Source organism: Indicator indicator, chromosome 3 (assembly GCF_027791375.1).
Source record: "Indicator indicator isolate 239-I01 chromosome 3, UM_Iind_1.1, whole genome shotgun sequence".
Lineage (NCBI taxonomy): Eukaryota > Metazoa > Chordata > Aves > Piciformes > Indicatoridae > Indicator > Indicator indicator.
In genome coordinates this window covers 48,854,962-48,874,473 of record NC_072012.1, presented here as the reverse complement: position 1 = coordinate 48,874,473, position 19,512 = coordinate 48,854,962, and the positions used below count along the sequence as shown (strand labels likewise).

General features: G+C 46.8%; 1 protein-coding gene across 1 annotated transcript in view; it reads left to right on the top strand.

The window, feature by feature from the left end:
* CPM (carboxypeptidase M) overlaps positions 1–19,512 on the top strand; it is a 56,567-nt gene that overhangs the window by 33,987 nt on the left and 3,068 nt on the right. Inside the window, exons 3-7 of the mRNA XM_054399792.1 lie at positions 196–293; positions 13,114–13,286; positions 15,503–15,687; positions 16,676–16,846; positions 18,234–18,386. Coding sequence (XP_054255767.1) covers positions 196–293; positions 13,114–13,286; positions 15,503–15,687; positions 16,676–16,846; positions 18,234–18,386 — 780 coding nt within the window. The remainder of the gene's footprint in view (positions 1–195; positions 294–13,113; positions 13,287–15,502; positions 15,688–16,675; positions 16,847–18,233; positions 18,387–19,512) is intronic.

Sequence of the window (19,512 nt, the reverse complement as noted above, 5' to 3'; positions counted from 1 at the left end):
ATCTATCTATCTATCCATCTACCTATCTATCTATCCATCTATCTATCTATCCATCTATCTATCTATCTATCTGTCTGTCTATCTATCTAACTATCTATCTGTCTGTCTACCTATTATTTGTTTATTTTTCTCTAAGGTTTGTATGATTTTTGCACTTGTTTAAAAAGATGTCTTTTTCCCCTTCCCCTCCTAAAGGTAGAGACCTGTGGGTTCTTGTTCTGGGAAGGTTTCCAACCCATCATAAGATTGGCATTCCAGAGTTCAAGTATGTGGCTAATATGCATGGGGATGAGGTACGTTTCAACTTTTGCATTTATACCAGATACACTGACCAGAGGTTTAGAGTGAACTTCTTTCAAGCATGTGCTACTTATTATGTCATACCTCAGGGGACCTAATATGTGTTTATTTTTTGAGGAATTTGAAGAATCAAGCTCCCCTGTGTTGGAGAAAGGGCTTTAGGAGACTTTGCATCCTCCATTCCTACACCTACAATCTTTCTGAAGTAGAGAGCTTCTCTACATGAATAAACTCAGACACTTTATCTTTCCTGGCAATGAGCCAAACACAAGGGTTTGCCTGTACATTATTATTATTATTATTGTTTTGGCCTGAAATATTGACTGATAGAGCTTCAAAAATGCATCCTAAGATTGTAAAATAATTGCTGTGAAGCAGAAAATGTATTTATTTTAGGAAGAAAATGTCTCTTGGGAACCTTAAGCTAGGAATGTCTAGATTTATCTTAGATAACACAGTGAGTACCAAAAAAAAAAGCAATTTCAGGATTAACTTGCTCTGGAAACAATTCCCAATTATTAATGATAAAGGAAGGAGTGGTGTTTATGAATCTTCCAGGTGTAGCACATGAATCTGGAACAGAAAGGCTCAAGGATTCACTCTATAATCTTGCTTTCTGTTTCCCTTATTATTAAACTCTACCTGCTTATATTAGTCAAAGAATCATAGAATCATTTAGTCTGGAAAAGGCCTTTAAGATCATCTGGAACATGAACAGAGAAGGGCCATGAGGGTGATTGGAGGGCTGGAAGTGCTCTCCTATGAGGACAGGCTGAGAGTGTTGGGGTGGTTCAGTTTGGAGAAGACTCAGGCAACCTTCTTGTGGCCTTCCAGTATCTGAAAGGGGGGGCTACAAGAAAGCTGGGGAGGGACTTTTTAGGGTGTCAGGGATTGATAGGACTGGGGGGAATGGATCCAAGATAGAGTAAGGGAGATCCAGAGTGGATGTTAGGAAGAAGTTCTTCCCCATGAGGGTGGTGAGACACTGGCACAGGTTGCCCAGGGAGGTGGTGGAAGCCTCATCCCTGGAGGTTTTTGCAGCCAGGCTGGATGTGGCTGTGAGCAACCTGCTGTAGTGTGAGGGGTTGGAACTAGGTGATCCACCAGGTCCCTTCCAACCCTGACAATTCTATGATCATCTATTCTATGATCATCGAGCCCAACCATTAACCTAAAACTACCAAGTCTGCTGCTAAACCCTGTCCCTAAGCACCACATCTACCATGTCTTTTAAATACCTGCAGGGATGATTAGTCAACCACTGCCCTGGGCAGGTGTTCAGGATTAGTTTTAAACTGCACAGTGTATTCCTTATGCAGCCATTAATGGGATAGGCAAAGAATTCAACAGAAATGGCAGAATTTATATATAACTATAAAAATGAACATAGATGTGCAGCAGGCAGAATTCCCAACACTAAGAAAATCAGATAGAGCAGGAAGTGTATCCTGTGAGAAGCATAACTCATCACAAGCTGTTACTGTTACCCATGTGTCTGTGAGCACTTGCACGCCTACGGGCACTTGTGACATGAGGTGCCAAGAATTTTCCTCAAGCTAGACTCGTTTTGCCTTGTTTGACAGTGGCTATGCTTGAATACTCTGCTGGGAGTCTGACTGCTTTGCAATTTAACTCTGTGTGGGAGGGAGCTGATTCATCGTTTCAAATGAGTACTCCGGTTCTTGGATGCCCAACACAGGCTTTGCTACTCCAAAAACCTCATGTGTGTCAGCTAAGAGGTCCTAGGAAGTGAGGCTCCATGTGACAGTCCCTGCAGACTGATGAAGGAAATTACCTTGAGTACTGTGTCCAGTTCTGGGCCTTTCTGTTTAACAAAGATGTTGAGTTGCTGGAAGGTGTTCAGAGAAGGGCAAGAAGGCTGGGGAGGGTCTGGAGCACAGCCCTGTGAGGAGAGGCTGAGGGAGCTGGGGGTGTTTAGCCTGGAGAAGAGGAGGCTCAGGGCAGACCTCATTGCTCTCTACAGCTACCTGAAGGGAGGTTGTAGCCAGGTGGGGGTTGGTCTCTTCTCCCTGGCAACCAGCAAGAGTACAAGAGGACACAGTCTCAAGCTGCGCAGGGGGAAGCTTAGGCTTGATCTTAGAAAGAAGTTCTTCCCAGCAAGAGAGATTGGCCATGGGAATGTGCTGCCCAGGGAGGTGGTGGGGTCACCATCCCTGGAAGTGTTTAAGAAAAGCCTGGATGAGGCACTTAGTATCATGATATACTTGATGAGGTGATGTTGGGTGATAGGTTGGAGTTGATTATCTCAAAACTCTTTTCCAACCTGGTTAATTCTGTGATTTAGTTCTGTGACTCTCACTTTAGTTAAACACATTCTGTGAAATCACAAACCTATGGCTACAGATAACCCAGCTTTGGTGGGAAAGGGGTGAAGGGCAGGATATGATCTCATTAAGGATAAACCTGCTCTCAAATCCAATATTGCTGGATTGCAGAAGGCAGCTCCTCCTATTGAAACCTCCACAAGGAAACGTTCCTGCCATGGTCACTGCCCAGCTGGATATGCCCAGGGAACTTTGACCACGAAGACAGTGCACAGTTTCCATGTCCACGGAGTCAGGAATTGCTGGAGATCAGAAAATCTAGGCAGTGGATCACTGCCTAGAACATACATTTTTATATTGATTATGAAGAGATGAGGCCAAAAAAAATTTTTTTTCCTTTTTTTTTTTTTTTTAAGTATCTGGTATTGTGTCGGAATTTGTCTGAGCAGGGTTGTTACCACTAGAATGATCAGGGGCTGGACCTCCTCTGCTCTGAGGACAGACTGAGACAGTTGGGACTATTCAGTGTGGAGAGGAGAAGGCTCCGAGGAGACCTTCTTGTGGCCTTCCAGTATCTGAAGTGGGATCCAAGAAAGCTGGGGAGGGATTTTTGAGGGTGTCAGGGAGTGATAGGACTGGGGGGAATGGAGCAAAACTAGAAATGGGGAGATTTAGATTGGATATTAGGAGAAAATTCTTCATCATGAGGGTGGTGAGACACTGGCACAGGTTGTCCAGGGAGGTGGTGGAAGCCTCATCCTTGGAATTTTTGAAGGCCAGGCTGGATGTGACTCTGAGCAGCCTGCTGTAGTGTGAGGTGTCCCTGCCCATGGCAGGGGGGTTGGAAGTGGATGATCCTTGAGGTGCCTTCCAACCCTTACAATTCTATGATTCTATGACTCTTGAGCTGCCTCAGTACCATATAGCACTAAGTGCCATGTTACGTTTTAGCTTGTTCATTAGACCAGGCATGCACCTACAGAAGAGTCTGCAAATAGAACTGTTCCTCCTTTTCAGAGCCTTATGATGATCTCTGCCTTATGTTTTGGGTTGGTTGGTTGATTGTTTGTTTGTTTTTGGGAGTGGATTTGTTTTGGGTTTGGGGTTTTTTTTGTGTGTGTTTTGTGTGGTTTTGGTTTTGGGTTTTTTTGTTGATGTAACACATAGTTGGTGTTTTGTTGTTTGTGGTTTGTTTTTTTTTCCCCTATCTGTCCATAAATGTATTTCAGATGGCAGGAAATGAATTCCTCATAATAAGAAATATTGGAGAACTTGGATATATTTTCCCATAATCTAAGATTTTGCTGGTCTTTAGTCACTGGGGAAAGATTCAACTACCCCTATAATATATTAAGCAGATAAGTTTTGCACTAACTGTACAACAGGCTTCAACTTGTGTTCTATAGTCTTTCATAACATTGCAAGATTATGACTTCATTCATCTAGTTAAGTCTTTTGTACTTCAGTGATGCTTTCCATAAATCATACAAAGTGAGGAAAGTTCTGTTCTCAGGTGTGTAGTGGGGTGATGCTGCCCTTCTAACCTGCCATGATCACACAAATGACTTTTTAGTTTTGACTCAGCTGGCCAATTGCTCCTAAAACCTCAAACTTGAGAGGGAGTTTGAATTGCATGTGTGCAGACTGCTCACTCATGCTGCTGGAAAAAAATGTAGGTTATTTGGAAAGCTGCCCAGTAAGGAAGGTCTAATAAAGTAATGTGAGTACACAATACTAGGAAGGGAGTATTGTTTTTTCAGAACTGGAAATATTTCTTTTTTAAAGAAGATTCATTTTAATACTATAAGGCATTCCCAACCAAATTTTAAATGCTTCTATTTTGTGATGACTGTTTACAAATAGAGTGAACTTTGCCAAGAGGCTGGAGCCAGGCTCTGCTGGGTGATGCCCAATGCCAGCACAAGGGGCAGTGGTGGAAGCTGAGGCATAGGAAGTTCCATGGAAACAGGAGGAAAATTTTTTTCCCTGTGAAGGTTTCAGAACACTGGAAGAGGCTGCCCAGGGGGATTGTGGAGTCTCCCTCTCTGGAGATATTCAAGACCCACCTGGCTGTGTTCCTGTGTGATCTGCTGTAGGTGCTCCTGCTCTGGCAGGGGGGTTGGACTGGATGAACTTTCAAAGTCCCTTCCAACCCCTAACATTCTGTGATTCTGTGATTCCCAGAGATGCAACAAAAGACTACTCCCATGCTTTGTGTGCCTTGATGAAGGTGGACACCATTTTTAGCAGTACCTTTTGTTTAACCCCAGCCAGGTTAAAACTGATGATAAGAGGTAATTGAGTCACTTGCAGCTATGTGAGACTTTCATCAAAGTGAACTGCACAAATGTATAAGCCTGTGAAATGTTTGTAAAGTCTGCACTGAGGAAGATCATAGAATCATAGAATTGTCAGGGTTGGAAGGGACCTCAAGAATCATCCAGTTACCAACCCCATACCATGGGCAGGGACACCTCACACTAGATCAGCTTGCCCACAGCCACATCCAGCCTGGCCTTAAAAATTTCCAGGGATGAGGCTTCTACCACCTTCTTGGGCAACCTGTGCCAGTGTCTCACCAGGATGAGGGAGAAGTTGCCTGCTGTGTTCTAGTGCAGCCTCTCTTGTCCTACCTTGTGCTCTTACTTGAAAAATCTCCTCCCCCTTAGTGTGCACACTCACATGTTTCTCTCTAGGAAAGAACTCATTCCACTTAACATTGACCACAACCAAGCTCCCAAATACTCTTAAGTCATAAATGGAGCAGAATAATTACATTTTGAACAGCTGTGCCAGTAACTCAGAATCACAGAATTGTCAGGGTTGGAAGGGACCTGAAGGATCATCTAGTTCCACCCCCCCTGCCATGGGCAGGGACACCTCACACTTGAGTCCACAGTTGCACCAGAAGGCTGTTCCTGAAGCTTGTGTGTCACAAGCAGGAAAACCCTGTAAGGAAAAGCATGTCTGAACAAAGTGGAGACTACCTTGTGCATTTCTGCTTGTTGCCTTTAATGCATTGAGTCTGTGGCTTCCTTAACTTTCTGCAGCTATGGCCATCACAAGATAAACTCTTTCCCAGGATGGTAATGCTGATACTAACCTGTTCTTCCTAAATCACAGACTACTCATTACTTTGTTTTCTTAGCATAATAGTATTTCGCCTCTTTCATTACTGACCCTGTACTGGTAAGGCCTGAGCTAGCCTAGATGAAAGGATGTGTTTATCTTGCTGGCCTATCTTGTGATTTAAGCTAAAGCAACTAGACTTTATTTCCCACGTCATTGTAGACACAGTCATGTCCTCAGAAGGATTTCCTGAGGTATGTTGACTTACTAGGGCTTGGGTGACTGGGACCTGGGATAGGTTTATTTGTGATCAATATAATTGGCATTTCAAACAAACCAACCCCAAACCAAAAAGGGGCCAACTAACTGCTTCACTGTGAGGGTCACAGAGCACTGGAACAGGCTGCCCAGAGAGGTTGTGGAGTCTCCTTCTCTGGAGACTTCCCAGACCCATCTGGATATGTTCCTGTGTGACCTGTGCTAGATTCTATTGTCCTCTTCTGGCAGGGGCATTGGATCTTCGAAGGTCCCTTCCAACCCTTAACATCCTGTGATGAACTAATGAGTCTTGTGAAGAATTTCTCACTCTGATTTCCAAAAAGTGAGTGGAAGCTGCATATACACATCCAGACAGGGCTGGAAGGGCTCCAGAGAAGGAGACTCTACAACCTCTCTGGGCAGCCTGTTCCAGTGCTCTGTCACCCTTACAGTAAAGAAGTTCTTCCTCATGTGTAGGTGGAACCTCCTGTGCTGTATTTTATATCCATTGCCCCTTGTCCTATCACAGGGTGCAGCTGAGCAGAGCCTGTCCCCTCCCTCTTGACACAGAGCCCTCAGGTATTTATAGATGTTTATTAAATCCCCTCTCAGTCTTCTCCTGTGCAAGCTAAGCACCCCCAGGGCTCTCAGCCTCTCCTCTCCAGGCAGTGCTCCAGTCCCTTCAGCATCCTGGTAGCCCTCCCTTGGACTCTCTCCAGCAGATCCCTGTCCCTCTTGAACTGGGGAGCCCAGAACTGGATGCAATATTCCAGGTGTGACCTCACCAGGGCAGAGTAGAGGGGGAGGAGAACCTCCCTGGCTCTGCTGGACACACTCCTCTCAATGCACCCCAGTCTCCCATTGGCCTTCTTGGCCACCAGGGCACATTGCAGTCCCATGCAGAACTTGTTGTCCACCAGCACTCCCAGCTCCTTCTGCACAGGGCTGCTCTCCAGCAGATCCCCTCCTAACCTGGTGGTGTGGCAGGGAAAAGTGGTCTAGACAAGATAACTGAAAAAAACACACTTAGTGTACAATGAAATATTTTTTCCATGTTGCTTTAGTACCAGCTGATGTGATGTAAGGGTCAGAAGGACCAGAGATTTCAATATTCTAAGCAATCAAATCTATTTGCTAATGGCTTGAAAGAAAAAAAAAATAAAAATAGATTAAAAAATCTGGATGCTGCTGAGATCCCTTTCAATACAAGCAGGGCTACTGCCTCACCCCAGTTACTTTTTTCCTTCTCTTTCCTCACACTCAGAGTGGAAAAAGTGATCCCTTTCTCAGCCAGGTGCTGAGAAGCCTGAAGCCTGTGGATTTTGTGCAGGTGCTAACATCTTATGCCAGTCACAAGCTGAAAAGCAGGCTTTCTATTGTCATCTCCTTCAGTGCAGTTCTGTCATAGCTGGTAGTTCCCATACTTCCATAGTGAATTCTGCTACAGAAATAAAGGGCTAAGTGCCAAACCACATTTGCACAAACAGCTGCTGTAACACTGGTGTGTTTTAGTAATGAATCATAGAGTGGTTTGGGTTGGAAGGGGCCTTAAAGATCATCTAGTTCCAACCCCTCCCACCATGGGCAGGGGACACCTTCCTTCCACTAGCCCAGGTTGCTCAAGGCCTTGTCCAACTTGGCCTTGAACACCTCCAGGGAGAGGGCATCCATTACCTCCCTGGGCAACTCTTTCCAGTATCTCAACACCTTCACTGTAAAGAATTTCTTCCTAACATCCACAGTCTAAATCTGCCCTCTTCCAGCTTCAATGCAGAACAAACACAGTGCAGTGTATAGCAGCAATGCATCCTCATAATAATGCTGTACAAGTTTGGAAAAAACAAAAACAAACAAACAACATCCTCTGAATGTGGCATTTAAGTGGTAAACCAGGATGGAGTCTGGATTTCCCTGCTGTAAACCCACTTCCTTAGGCAGGGGTTGTGCCTGCTCTGCTACACCAGGTCTACAGAGCAGTCAGGGCTGGAGCAAGGTGTTCAAAAAATAAAAAGCTTGGATGTGGCACTTGGAGCCATGGTTTAGTTGTCAGGAGGTGTTAGGTATAAGGTTTGACTCAATGATCTCTGAGGTCTTTTCCAACCTGGTTGATTCTATGATTTTGACTCTCTCCTGAAAATAAAATAAAATGAGGCTGGCAAGGCAGTGTTGCTCTGAAACAGGTCCTGCCTGATGGTTTGGATCTTTCTTTCACCATAGTTCAACCTGAAAAAAACCCAAACCAAAACAAAACACAAAACCACCCCAAAACAACCACCAAAACCCCAAAACAAACCAACAGGCCATGTTTAAGGAAATATTTTTAATCATAAAAGGGGCAGATTCTATCCACCCATAGTGCTCTGGTAATAGGTCTCTGTCATGTGGTAACAAAAAGGGTTGTAAAACCAGAGGTGCTGCAGTGAAGTGTTACAATGCAGGTGCAATTGGAGCTAACCTCAATCTTTTAAGTGGCTGCCACTAGGACTTCTTGAGTAAGCCCTTCAGTGGGTGAGCAGGGTGCTGACTCAGCCATACCAGAAGCAACAGTCAGCAAATTCAAGGTGTATGTATACAGAAATGGCAGTCACACCCTCTTCTGCAGTGTTGTTCCATGCCCTGACACACACACACATCCTTCCTCACTCAGGGCTTTTCCAGAGGATCACTGAAAGCCTTTGCTTCTGGCTCTTTCCCTTTGGGGCACATGAGGAAGCTGACAACTGAAGAAGGAAGCTGACAACTGAAGAAGGAAGCTGACAGCTGAAAATGCACAGAGAAATTTAATGTCTAACTGTAGCCCTAGAGGTGGGAGAAAGGGTTCTCCTCACCTGAGCTACAGCAAAACAATGCACCTGGGCATTGCATCTGGGATGCTGCCATTAAAACCAAATATTCATCATGTCTTCTCAGAGCACACAAAGCCTGTCCCCTGCTCTCTGCATCTTCACATCAGACTAGAGGCAGGTTAAGGTGTCTGTCCTTGACTTCCCTGTCAGTAGCCTACCTGCACTGTGTCCAGATGCTTTGAACTGGATGACTTTGGAGGTCCCTTCCAACCCAGACCATTCTATGATTCTATTTGAAGCTGTAAAGTACAAATCAGTTCTTCATAACTTCTCTTCCCAGGTGCTGCTTGACCTCTCTAGGAACAGAGTAAAGCTTGGTTGGACAGTAGATATCTTCCAAGGGCTCGATCAAAAGTTCAGTTATGCTTCCCTAGAAACAAATTTTTCCCTTTCCTTTCCCTCAGACACCTCCAGATGTCCTTTCTCAAGACATGTAGGGTGCTCTGCACCAAAACAAAATCACCCTTCTGTCCTCCCACCAAAACAAAGAGGTAATAAATACACTCTCTCCCCGCAAAGACTGCTCAAACCACCAACTCTCTGTGCTAGAGGTTAGCTGAATTGATGAATGCACTTGGATACAACAACAGTTACACAAGAAATCCTGTAAAGTAGAGCTAGTTTTTAAAACATAAGCATATCTTTGAAGTGCAAGACTGTTGGCTGTGAAAAACTGGTCACCTTCCATTCCTAGAATCCTAGAATCAGTCAGGGTTGGAAGGGACCTCAAGGATCATCCAGTTCCAACCCCCCTGCCATGGGCAGGGACACCTCACACTACAGCAGGCTGGCCAGAGCCTCATCCAGCCTGGCCTTAAACACCTCCAGGGATGAGGCTTCCACCACCTCCCTGGACAACCCATTCCAGGGTCTCACCACTCTCATGGGGAAGAACTTCCTCACCTCCAGTCTGAATCTCCCCACTTCCAGCTTTGTTCCATTCCCCCCAACCTTATCACTGATGATATCCTAAAAAGTCCCTCCCCAGCTTTCTTGTAGCCCCCTTCAGATACTGGAAGGCCACAAGAAGGTCTCCTCAGAGCCTTGTCTTCTCCAGACTGAACAGCCCCAACTCTCTCAGTCTGTCCTCATAGCAGAGCAGCTCCAGCCCTCTGCTCATCCTCGTGGCCCTTCTCTGGACACCTTCCAGCATGTCCATATCCCTCTTGTAATAGGGGCTCCAGAACTGGATGCAGTACTCCAGGTGTGGTCTCAGCAGAGTGGAGCAGAGGGGGAGAATCCCCTCCCTGGCCCTGCTGGCCACACTTCTGTTGCTGCAGCCCAGGCTCTGCTTGGCTCTCTGGGCTGCAAGTGCTCACTGCTGGCTCCTGTTGAGCTTCTCATCCCCCAGCACCCCCAAGTGCCTCTCCTCAGGGCTGCTCTCCAGCCAGTCCCTGCCCAGCCTGGATTTGTGCTTGGGATTGCCTGGAAACAGGACCTTGCACTTGGTCTTGTTGAACCTCCTGAGGCTGGCTTGTGCCCACCTCTCCAGCCTGTCCAGGTCCCTCTGGTAAACATTGCTCTTTTCCACCACCTTCTCTTGTTCCTTCTCTTTATCTTTTTTCACCCTTCCTGGTCCTACTTCCCAACTCTTTCTTTTCTTGATGTCTTTTTCTCAGGCACTGAAAAAAAAAAAAAGTACAGTAGGAGCAAAGGCACTTTTCCAGCTTCTCCAGAGAGCAGTCCAGTCTTGTCTGTGTTAGGCTGTCTCTGTGGCAGGGCCATTCTTGCTGCTTCCGAGTCTGCTTGCTTTATCTCTCATGCCCAGGGCCATGACTTGGCTGACTTCTCTCCTTTTTCTTCCTTCTCTGTGTGCTTCCCAAGATGTCTATCACCCAGAGCTGGAGCTGAGCTGCCAGTACAAGACAGGTTCTGTTGCATCCCTTCTTAAATTTTGTGAGTAAATGTATCAAACCTGCAGAGCAGTCTGCTTTCAGGTACTCAGGTGCTGTTCTGAAACCTACTGGCAACACAGGAGATTAGGTATTTTCACAGAATCACAGAATGTTAGGGGCTGGAAGGGACCTCCAAAGCTCATCCAGTCCAATCCCCCTGCCAGAGCAGGATCACCTAGAGCAGATCACACAGGAATGCATCCAGGCAGGTTTGGAATATCTCCAGAGAGCTATTTCCCCCTCCGCCTTGTCAAAACCCATTTGCTGTAATGTCTAGTAGAGGAACCACATATTAACTGCCAGACTATATCCTTTGATGTAATGCAGCTTCCCCTGGCAGGTCACTGGATGGTGGCTTGCAGGAGATCAGTGGGAGTTGACAGGCAGGGGCTCAGAAGCTTAGGAACAAGTCTGCTGGAGGGCAGGGTGTGAGGAGATCATTCTTTTTCCCAGAATTGATTACCAGCTCAGAGACCATGGCTGCCTTCAAGTATGGCACTTAAAATGGTGTCACCTGCATCTTAGCAGAGTTTTTTGGAGCTACAGTTGTTTATTTGTTTCTCCTGCAGTAAACAGCACTTGCCAGCTAACTGGCAAGACCTGGCTAGCTCCCATCCTGAACAGCAGTTACTCTCACAGATTCACAGAATGTTAGGGGCTGGAAGGGACCTCCAAAGCTCATCCAGTCCAACCCCCTGCCAGAGCAGGAGCACCCAGAGCAGATCACACAGGAACACAGCCAGGCAGGTTTGGAATATCTCCAGAGAGGGAGACTCCACAACCCCCCTGGGCAGCCTCTTCCAGTCTTCTGGCACCCTCACAGGGAAAACATTTTTCCTCACGTTTCTATGCCTCAACATCCACCCATTGCCCCTTGTCCTGTCATTGGACACTCAGCCCTCCTTGCCCTGTCATGTACCAACCCAGCTTCTGCAGACAGAGCTCCTGCTGGGTGATGTCTGTGTTTCTGTGTACCTTAACACCCAAAGCAGCATTTGTCACTGAAAATGCACCAATGTGAAAATTCAGCAACATATTTGTGCAGAAGGTAGCTGTGGAGAAGCATTCCTTGTGCCCTGCCTGATTTCACCTGCCTCTTGCCTCAGTCTGAACAAGTCTAAAAGCAAGAAGCTGTTTATCTGTGATGCTAGGTGCATCCAGCAGTGCCACTCCACACTCCTCACTTTAGAAATAAAAAAATTATTCCCTGCAATAAAATTTCCATTTTAGTGGGGCAAGACTCATTCTAAATGATACTGAGATGCTGTAGCTCTGAAGTAGAGCTTGCAGTGATTTAGCAGGCTTGGTTCTTGGAGATAAATTACCTCCAGAGTACATCCAGTTGCAAGTCTTGATTTGTTCCCCTCCCAGCCAGGGCTTGGGAGCCCTACAGCACCCTTGAGGCATGGCTCAGAGTGCTATAGAAAGTGCTCCTGGAAAGTATGGTCCAGTGAAAGAACACTGCACTAGTTGGTTTCCAAGGTAGAACAGGATTGTTCTTCACTTGCTGGAACTTGCCACTATTTTGCCTGAAATCTGATAGAGCAGATTAAAGGGAGATGTCCTGCCAGCTTTCACAACCTATACAAGCTTACAGGAAGAAAAATGTGTTCAGCTTGTTCTCTGCCACTGCCTTTCCTTGATCCAAAGGCTGCACAGAAATGTCCTTCCATCTGTTTTTCTGAGGACTTACTTATATTTACCTACTTGAATTCCTCAGTGCCTGTGTTCATGGCATTAAAACAAAGCAAAGCGACAGAGAATGTAACAGAAGTGTCACAGGATCACAGGATGTGAGGGATTGGAAGGGACCTCCAGAGGTCATCCAGTCCAACCCCCCTGCCAGAGCATGGGGCCTCTCTTGATCCTGTGTTAAAGCTGACTTCCCATAAAAGGGGATCAACAAGAAATAAAAGTCCTGCTTGCTCCATAGCACCATGGAGGCGATGCACAGCACTGCCACGTTCAGGGCCCAGGGTCCCTGGGGATCTGCACAGAGCTGACTCTGCAGAGCATCCGAGATAACACCCTGGTGCATTTCCAGGCCCACGTGGTCCTTAACAGGCAGCTGACACAGTTTTAGGTTTTGATAAGGAGCTGCCTTATCCCTGCAGGATTTCAGCTATGCAGCTGACACAGTCAGTTTCCCATTATAGACAAAGCTCTGGCTGATCTAGGTTGAAAACCCTTGTGAAAGCCCTCCAGTGACTCCTCCTGTCTATTAAAGGACTTTATGGGAGAGTGTGAAATGGTGTTGACCACAATGCTCTTGGGTGTCTGTGTAATCCAGTAAGAAATAGCTGTAAGTGCAAGAGAGCAGGTTTGGTTTGTTTGGGGGGTTTGTTGTTTGTTTTGGTTTTTTTGTTTGTTTGTTTATTTGTTTGGGGCTTTTTTTTTTTTTGGTGTTGATGCTCTTCCACAGCAGACTTAAAATCCAGTTTGTGCTTCTTTATACTACAGACAGTTGGGAGAGAAATCCTGCTGCATTTGATAGACTTCCTGGTGACCAGCTACAGACGTGACCCAGCCATTACCCAGTTACTCAACAACACCCGGATTCACATCATGCCAACAATGAATCCTGATGGATTCGAAGCTACCAAAGTGCCTGATTGTTATTATACACGAGGAAGGTAAGGGTGGCTGAGGAGGGTGGCTGCAGGTAAAGGAAATGGGTGGGGATTAATAGTGGGAGATAACCGAGAGGCTGAATCATACTTGGTGGAGAGGACAGCCTAGAGGATGTGTTAGAGCTAATTTTGGCTGTTACAGCATGGAGTTTTTGGGAGGGTGAGTCAGGCTGGTGTTTATATGGGGTGCAGCTAAAGAAAGTTGGTCAGAATGGTGTAATGACCTAAGCTTTGAGGCAGGAGAACTTGACTGCAAAGGGAAACACTTATTTAGACCTTTAGGATGGAACACTGGAACAGGTTGCCCAGGGAGGTGGTTGGGGCCCCATCCCTGGAAATATTCAAAGTGAGACTTGGCAGGGCTCTGGGCAGCCTGATCTAGTTGAGGATGCCCCTGCTGACTGCAGAGGGGGTTGGACTGGATTACTTTCAGTGGTCCCTTCCAACCCAGGCCATTCTATGATGCTACCAAGAAAAAGAAGGAAAATTCCACCCACAAGGATCTATTTCAATTGGAGAACCCTGTAACTATTCTTTGTGAGAAAAAGGTGTGTCTGAGCTTGTTGAATGGACTTCTAGAAATGTGTTTACAGAACATGATGAATGCAGATGTAGTAAGAGGGAGGAGTGACACAAGCAGAGCTAGCTGTAATAGATGCTGTGCTAATAGCAGAAGGAAATGTAACCTGGCATTGCATCCTGTGCTACTTTTACATTCCTTAATGTAACTCTTGCAAGAGACCCAAAAGGGGGGGAGGAAAAATTTAACTAGAAGCTAGAAGAGGGAAGAAGAAGGGAGAGTGAGAGAATGGGAAGAAATGCAGAGGGACAAGTTGGAATACGCAGAAAAAGCAAACTCATGAGCTAGAAGTTTCCTTAGATCTCTGGCCATGGCAACCTCAGAAGGGAGTGAAAATGTAGTTTAGCTCTTGGGGTGACCAGTGCAGGCCTTTCTTTTTATTAGGAGAGAAATTTATTCCTTAGTAAATAGATGAGACTTTTATGGAGGTGCCAATGGGATCCTGGGCTGCATTCAGAGGAGTGTGTCCAGCAGATCCAGGGAGGTTCTCCTCCCCCTCTACTCTGCCCTAGTGAGGCCCCACCTGGAATATTGCATCCAGTGCTGGGCTCCCCAGTTCAAGAGGGACAGGGATCTACTGGAGAGAGTCCAAGGGAGGGCTACAAGGATGATGAAGGGACTGGAGCACTGCCTGGTGAGGAGAGGCTGAGAGCCCTGGGGCTGGTTAGACTGGAGAGAAGACTGAGAGGGGATCTGATCAATGTCTATCAATAGCTGAGGGCTGGAGGTCAGGAAGGAAGGGACAGGGACAGCCTCTGCTCACTTGTGCCCTGGGATAGGACAAGGGGCAATGGAAGGAAACTACAACACAGGAAGTTCCACCTCAACATGAGGAAGAACTTCTTTGCTGTAAGGGTGACAGATCACCAGAGCAGGCTGCCCAGAGAGGTTGTGGAGTCTCCTTCTCCGGAGCCTTTCCAGCCCTGTCTGGATGCATTCCTGTGTGACCTGTGCTGGATTATATGGTTATATGGTCCTGCTGTGGCAGGGGGGTCAGATTTGAAGACCTCCAGAGGTCCCTTCCAACCCCTAACATCCTATGATCCTATGATTTCTCATCCCCTCACTGTCAAATACACAGTTAGTTTAACTGAGGTAAAAACTAGTGGAGCTAAGGCTAAATGCTCCCTCTGCTGACCTGAGAGAAAAAGGAAGAAAACATCTGCACAGGCTGGACCTTCATGTGCAGGGAGAAGAGAATCCATCATATGTTAGAGCCACACTTTCTGCTCAGTGTCCACAGAGACAGCAGTACAAGGGACACAGCCATCCAGTAGTTACCTTGATCTTCTATACAAGTGAGAAAAACACAGAAAGTCAAGAGAGACAACATCATTTTTATCTGGCTTAGGTGGTTCTAGCTTGTGTAGGTGGCTGCATGCCATAAGCCTGTTAAATACTATTTGCTGTTTCTACCTGGAGTGCTCTAGAATTGTTTGGTTGTATCCTGTGGAAATTGCAGTGCTGCTAGAAAGTGAACAGAAGTTCCATCTGCTCAATGCTTGACCTGGTTTGTAGTGGTCACCTTGCCTGTCTCCTGAAGGCACTAGCATGCCACAGACCTTAAGTGCTGGGAGGCTGGTGATGTGGAAGTGCTTACAGGCAAAATGTTAATGGGCATGCCTTCTCTCTTGCCAAGGTACAACAAGAATGGAGAAGATCTGAACCGGAATTTTCCTGATGCCTTTGACAGCAACAGTGCTAACATCCAGCCAGAGACTCAAGCAGTCATGAACTGGATCAAAAATGAGACCTTTGTTCTTTCAGCAAACTTGCATGGGGGTGCCCTGGTTGCCAGTTATACCTTTGATAATGGTAACTCAGGTAAGCAAGCCATGAACTCTCTTCTCCACAGCTGATTTACTTTAGGAACCTCAGGGACAGGGATCTGCTGGAGAGAGTCCAAGGGAGGGCTCCAAGGATGCTGAAGGGACTGGAGCACTGCCTGGGCAGGAGAGGCTGAGAGCCCTGGGGCTGGTTAGTGTGGAGAGGAGAAGACTGAGAGGGGATCTGATCAATGTCTATCAATAGCTGAGGGCTGGGGGTCAAGAAGAAAGGGACAGGGACAGCCTCTGCTCACTTGTGCCCTGGGATAGGACAAGGAGCAAGGGATGGAAACTCCAGCACAGGAGGTTCCACCTCAACATGAGGAGGAACTTCTTCACTGTAAGGGTCCCAGAGCCCTGGAACAGGCTGCCCAGAGAGGTTGTGGAGTCTCCTTCTCTGGAGCCTTTCCAGCCCTGTCTGGATGTGTTCCTGTGTGACCTGTGCTGGATTCTCTGGTCCTGCTCTGGCAGGGGAATTGGACTTGAAGACCTCCAGAGGTCCCTTCCAACCCCTAACATCCTGTGAGCCTGTGAACAGCAACATTTGTAAGACTTTCTGCAAGATTTTTTCCAGGTTTTTATTTGGGATAAGTCAGACTTTGATAAACCCCATCAAAATTCCCTGCCTGGTACAGCTGTTTGGGGGAAGTTTGTGTCTCACCACCCTCAGGGTGAAGAATTTCTTCCTAACATCCAATGGGTAGATTCAGATTGGATGTTAGGAAGAAATTCTTCACCCTGAGGGTGGTGAGACACTGGCACAGGTTGCCCAGGGAGGTGGTGGAAGCCTCATCCCTGGAGGTTTTTGCAGCCAGGCTGGATGTGGCTGTGAGCAACCTGCTGTAGTGTGAGGTGTCCCTGGCCATGGCAGGGGGGTTGGAACTGGATGATCCTTGAGGTCCCTTCCAACCCTGGCAATTCTCTGATTCAGCACTGTAGCTTTCACCAGGAATGGGAGGTACATGCTGGCTCTCTTTATTCTGCAGTTACAGGCTCTTCAAAAGGCTATAGCAGGTCTCCAGATGATGATGTCTTTATTCACCTGGCAAAAACCTACTCTTTCAACCATGCCAGCATGTACAAAGGGACTGGCTGTGACAACAGACAGACCTTCCCAGAAGGCATTACCAATGGGTACTCTTGGTACCAGCTGGAAGGTAAGAATCTCAGTTATCATTTTTTCAGTTGCTTCAGATATGACCTTCTGACTTTCTCCTGGCATCTTTGATGATCAAAGGGCTGTGATTTTGACCAGAGGAAGGGGTTCATGAGGGGAGTAAGCAAATGCCTTGAAGCAGATAGTCTGAGCAGGACCTGAGTGTTTGCAGACTCTCACATTTAGGAGTTACACAAGCCACCAGTCTCTGCTGTCTGGCTGCTTCTGAGCCCTTTCCTAAGGCCTGCAGAGCTGTATAGATTACACTGTGTGCAGGCACTGGTGTGGCTCAAAGGTCTGGTCCTTTCAGGGAGATAAAATGGTCTTCTGTTCATGTATCATCTTTTTTCCAATGACTGATCACCAAAAGCAATATTCTTGTTTATGCTGTGAGGGTAGTGGAATACTGGAACAGGTTGCCCAAGGAGGTGGTTGGGGCCCCATCCCTGGATATATTCAAGGTGAGGCTGGACAACCTGATCTAGTTGGGGATGTCCCTGCTGACTGCAGAGGGGGTTGGGCTGGATGACCTTTAGAGGTCCCTTCCAACCCAGCCCATTCTATGATTCCATGATTCTATGTGTAGCTAAATCGAGTCTGAGCCCTGTGTACTGTGCCACTGCCTGTTGCTTTCACAGTCTGAATTCAAAGCCTTAAAAGGCTCTTAAGATGCCTTTGGCAGTGGCAAACAGTGCCAGCCTGTGAATTTATCTGCCCATATTTATAGTTGGGAGTGCCTGAATGAGTTTAAATCCAAGGCCCTCCCTTCTTCAGCCATAGTATTCATCATTTCCAAAGTGCCACCCTGCCTTAGAAAGCAGCACTCTATGTGTAACTGGAGTAATTAAATTGGTTTTCCACAGGAGGCAGCAAATCCAAGTGTGGCATTGATGAATAATTTATCTGATTTGAGGAGAAGGCTCCAAGGAGACCTTCTTGTGGCCTTCCAGTATCTGAAAGGGGGCTACAAGAAAGCTGGGGAGGGACTTTTTAGGGTGTCAGGGAGTGATAGGACTGGGGGAATGGATCCAAGGTGGAGGAGGGGAGATTTAGATTAGATGTTAGGAAGGAGTTCTTCACCATGAGGGTGGTGAGACACTGGAACAGGTTGCCCAGGGAGGTGGTGGAAGATCCATCCCTGAAGGGTTTTAAAACCAGGCTGGATGTGGCTCTGGGCAATCTGATGTAGTGTGAGGTGTCCCTGCCCATGGCAGGGGGGTTGGAACTGGCTGATCCTTGAGGTCCCTTCCATCCATGACAATTCCATGATTTACTTTTCTTACAAGTGTGATGTAAGTGCCAATATTTTAACTCCCCTATTTTTCTTCTAGCTTGAACTCAGTGCTTCTTTGCAGTTGAACAGTGCTTTGTTTTATTTGACTTTTAAGGTGGAATGCAAGATTACAACTATGTCTGGGGACAATGTTTTGAAATCACATTGGAGCTGTCATGCTGTAAATATCCTCCAGAAGACCAGCTGGAAAAGTTCTGGAGAGACAACAAAGCTGCACTGATCGAATACATAAAACAAGTGCATCTAGGTGGGTATGCAGGTGGGGAATGGAGCTAAAGCTGGTGGGAAAAGTGGAAACTCTGATGCTGGTCCAGGCTGCTGAAGAGCTCACAGGTGAGGAGCTCTGTCACAATCTTGGGAGTTACTGCTTCTGTCCAGCAGGTCTAGAGAAGTTCTTCTACCTCTCTACTCTGCCCTGCTGAGACCACAGCTGCAATCCTGTGTCCAGTTTGGGGCTCCCCAGTTGAAGAGAGACAGAGACCTGCTGGAGAGAGTCCAAGGGGGAGCCAGGAGGATGCTTAAGGGACTTGAGCATCTCCCCTGGGAAGAGAGACTGAGAGCCCTGGGGCTGTTTAGTGTGGAGAAGAGAAGGCTGAGAGGGGATCTGATCAATGTCTCTCAAGAGCTGAGGGGTGGGGGTCAAGTGGAGGGGGCCAGGCTCTTTTGGGTGGTGCACAGTGATAAGCCAAGGAACAATGGAGACAAACTTGAACAGAGAAGGTTTCAGCTCCACATGAGGAGAAACTTCTTTCCAGTGAGGGTGACAGAGCCCTGGAGCAGGCTGCCCAGAGAGGTTGTGGAGTCTCCTTCTCTGGAGACTTTCCAGCCCCACCTGGATGCATTCCTGTGTGGACTCCCCTGGGTGATGCTGCTCTGGCAGGGGGGTTGGACCTGATGATCTCTTGAGGTCCCTTCCTACCTCTGATATACTGTGAGACTGTGAGACTGTGAACAGCAAGTGCTACAAGGAGAGGGATGAGAACTTGCATGTGTGGTGGGTTGAAAGTACCCCCAACTAATTTGAGAGAATTATCCCCCAAAATAAAATTGCCAGACTGTAAAATTGCCAGTTGGAAAGCAAATGAAGCAAGTCTACAATTATAGAAATATGGAATACAATGAATATGTACAAAATCTACAACATTTCCATATATTTACAATTTATAAACAACACAAGAACCCCCACAGACAAAACCAGGGGGCTACCAACAGCCTCCCCTTCCCAACTCCCTTACCCCTTCTCCCCATCCTCATACAAGGGAGAAGAGAAAAGAGAAGAGCAGGGAGTAGCTTGTTAGTACTTAGCCAGGACAAGAACACAGCCAAAGTCAGCAACAGCCAAGCAAAAGCCACCAGATGGTATCTGCTAGAGC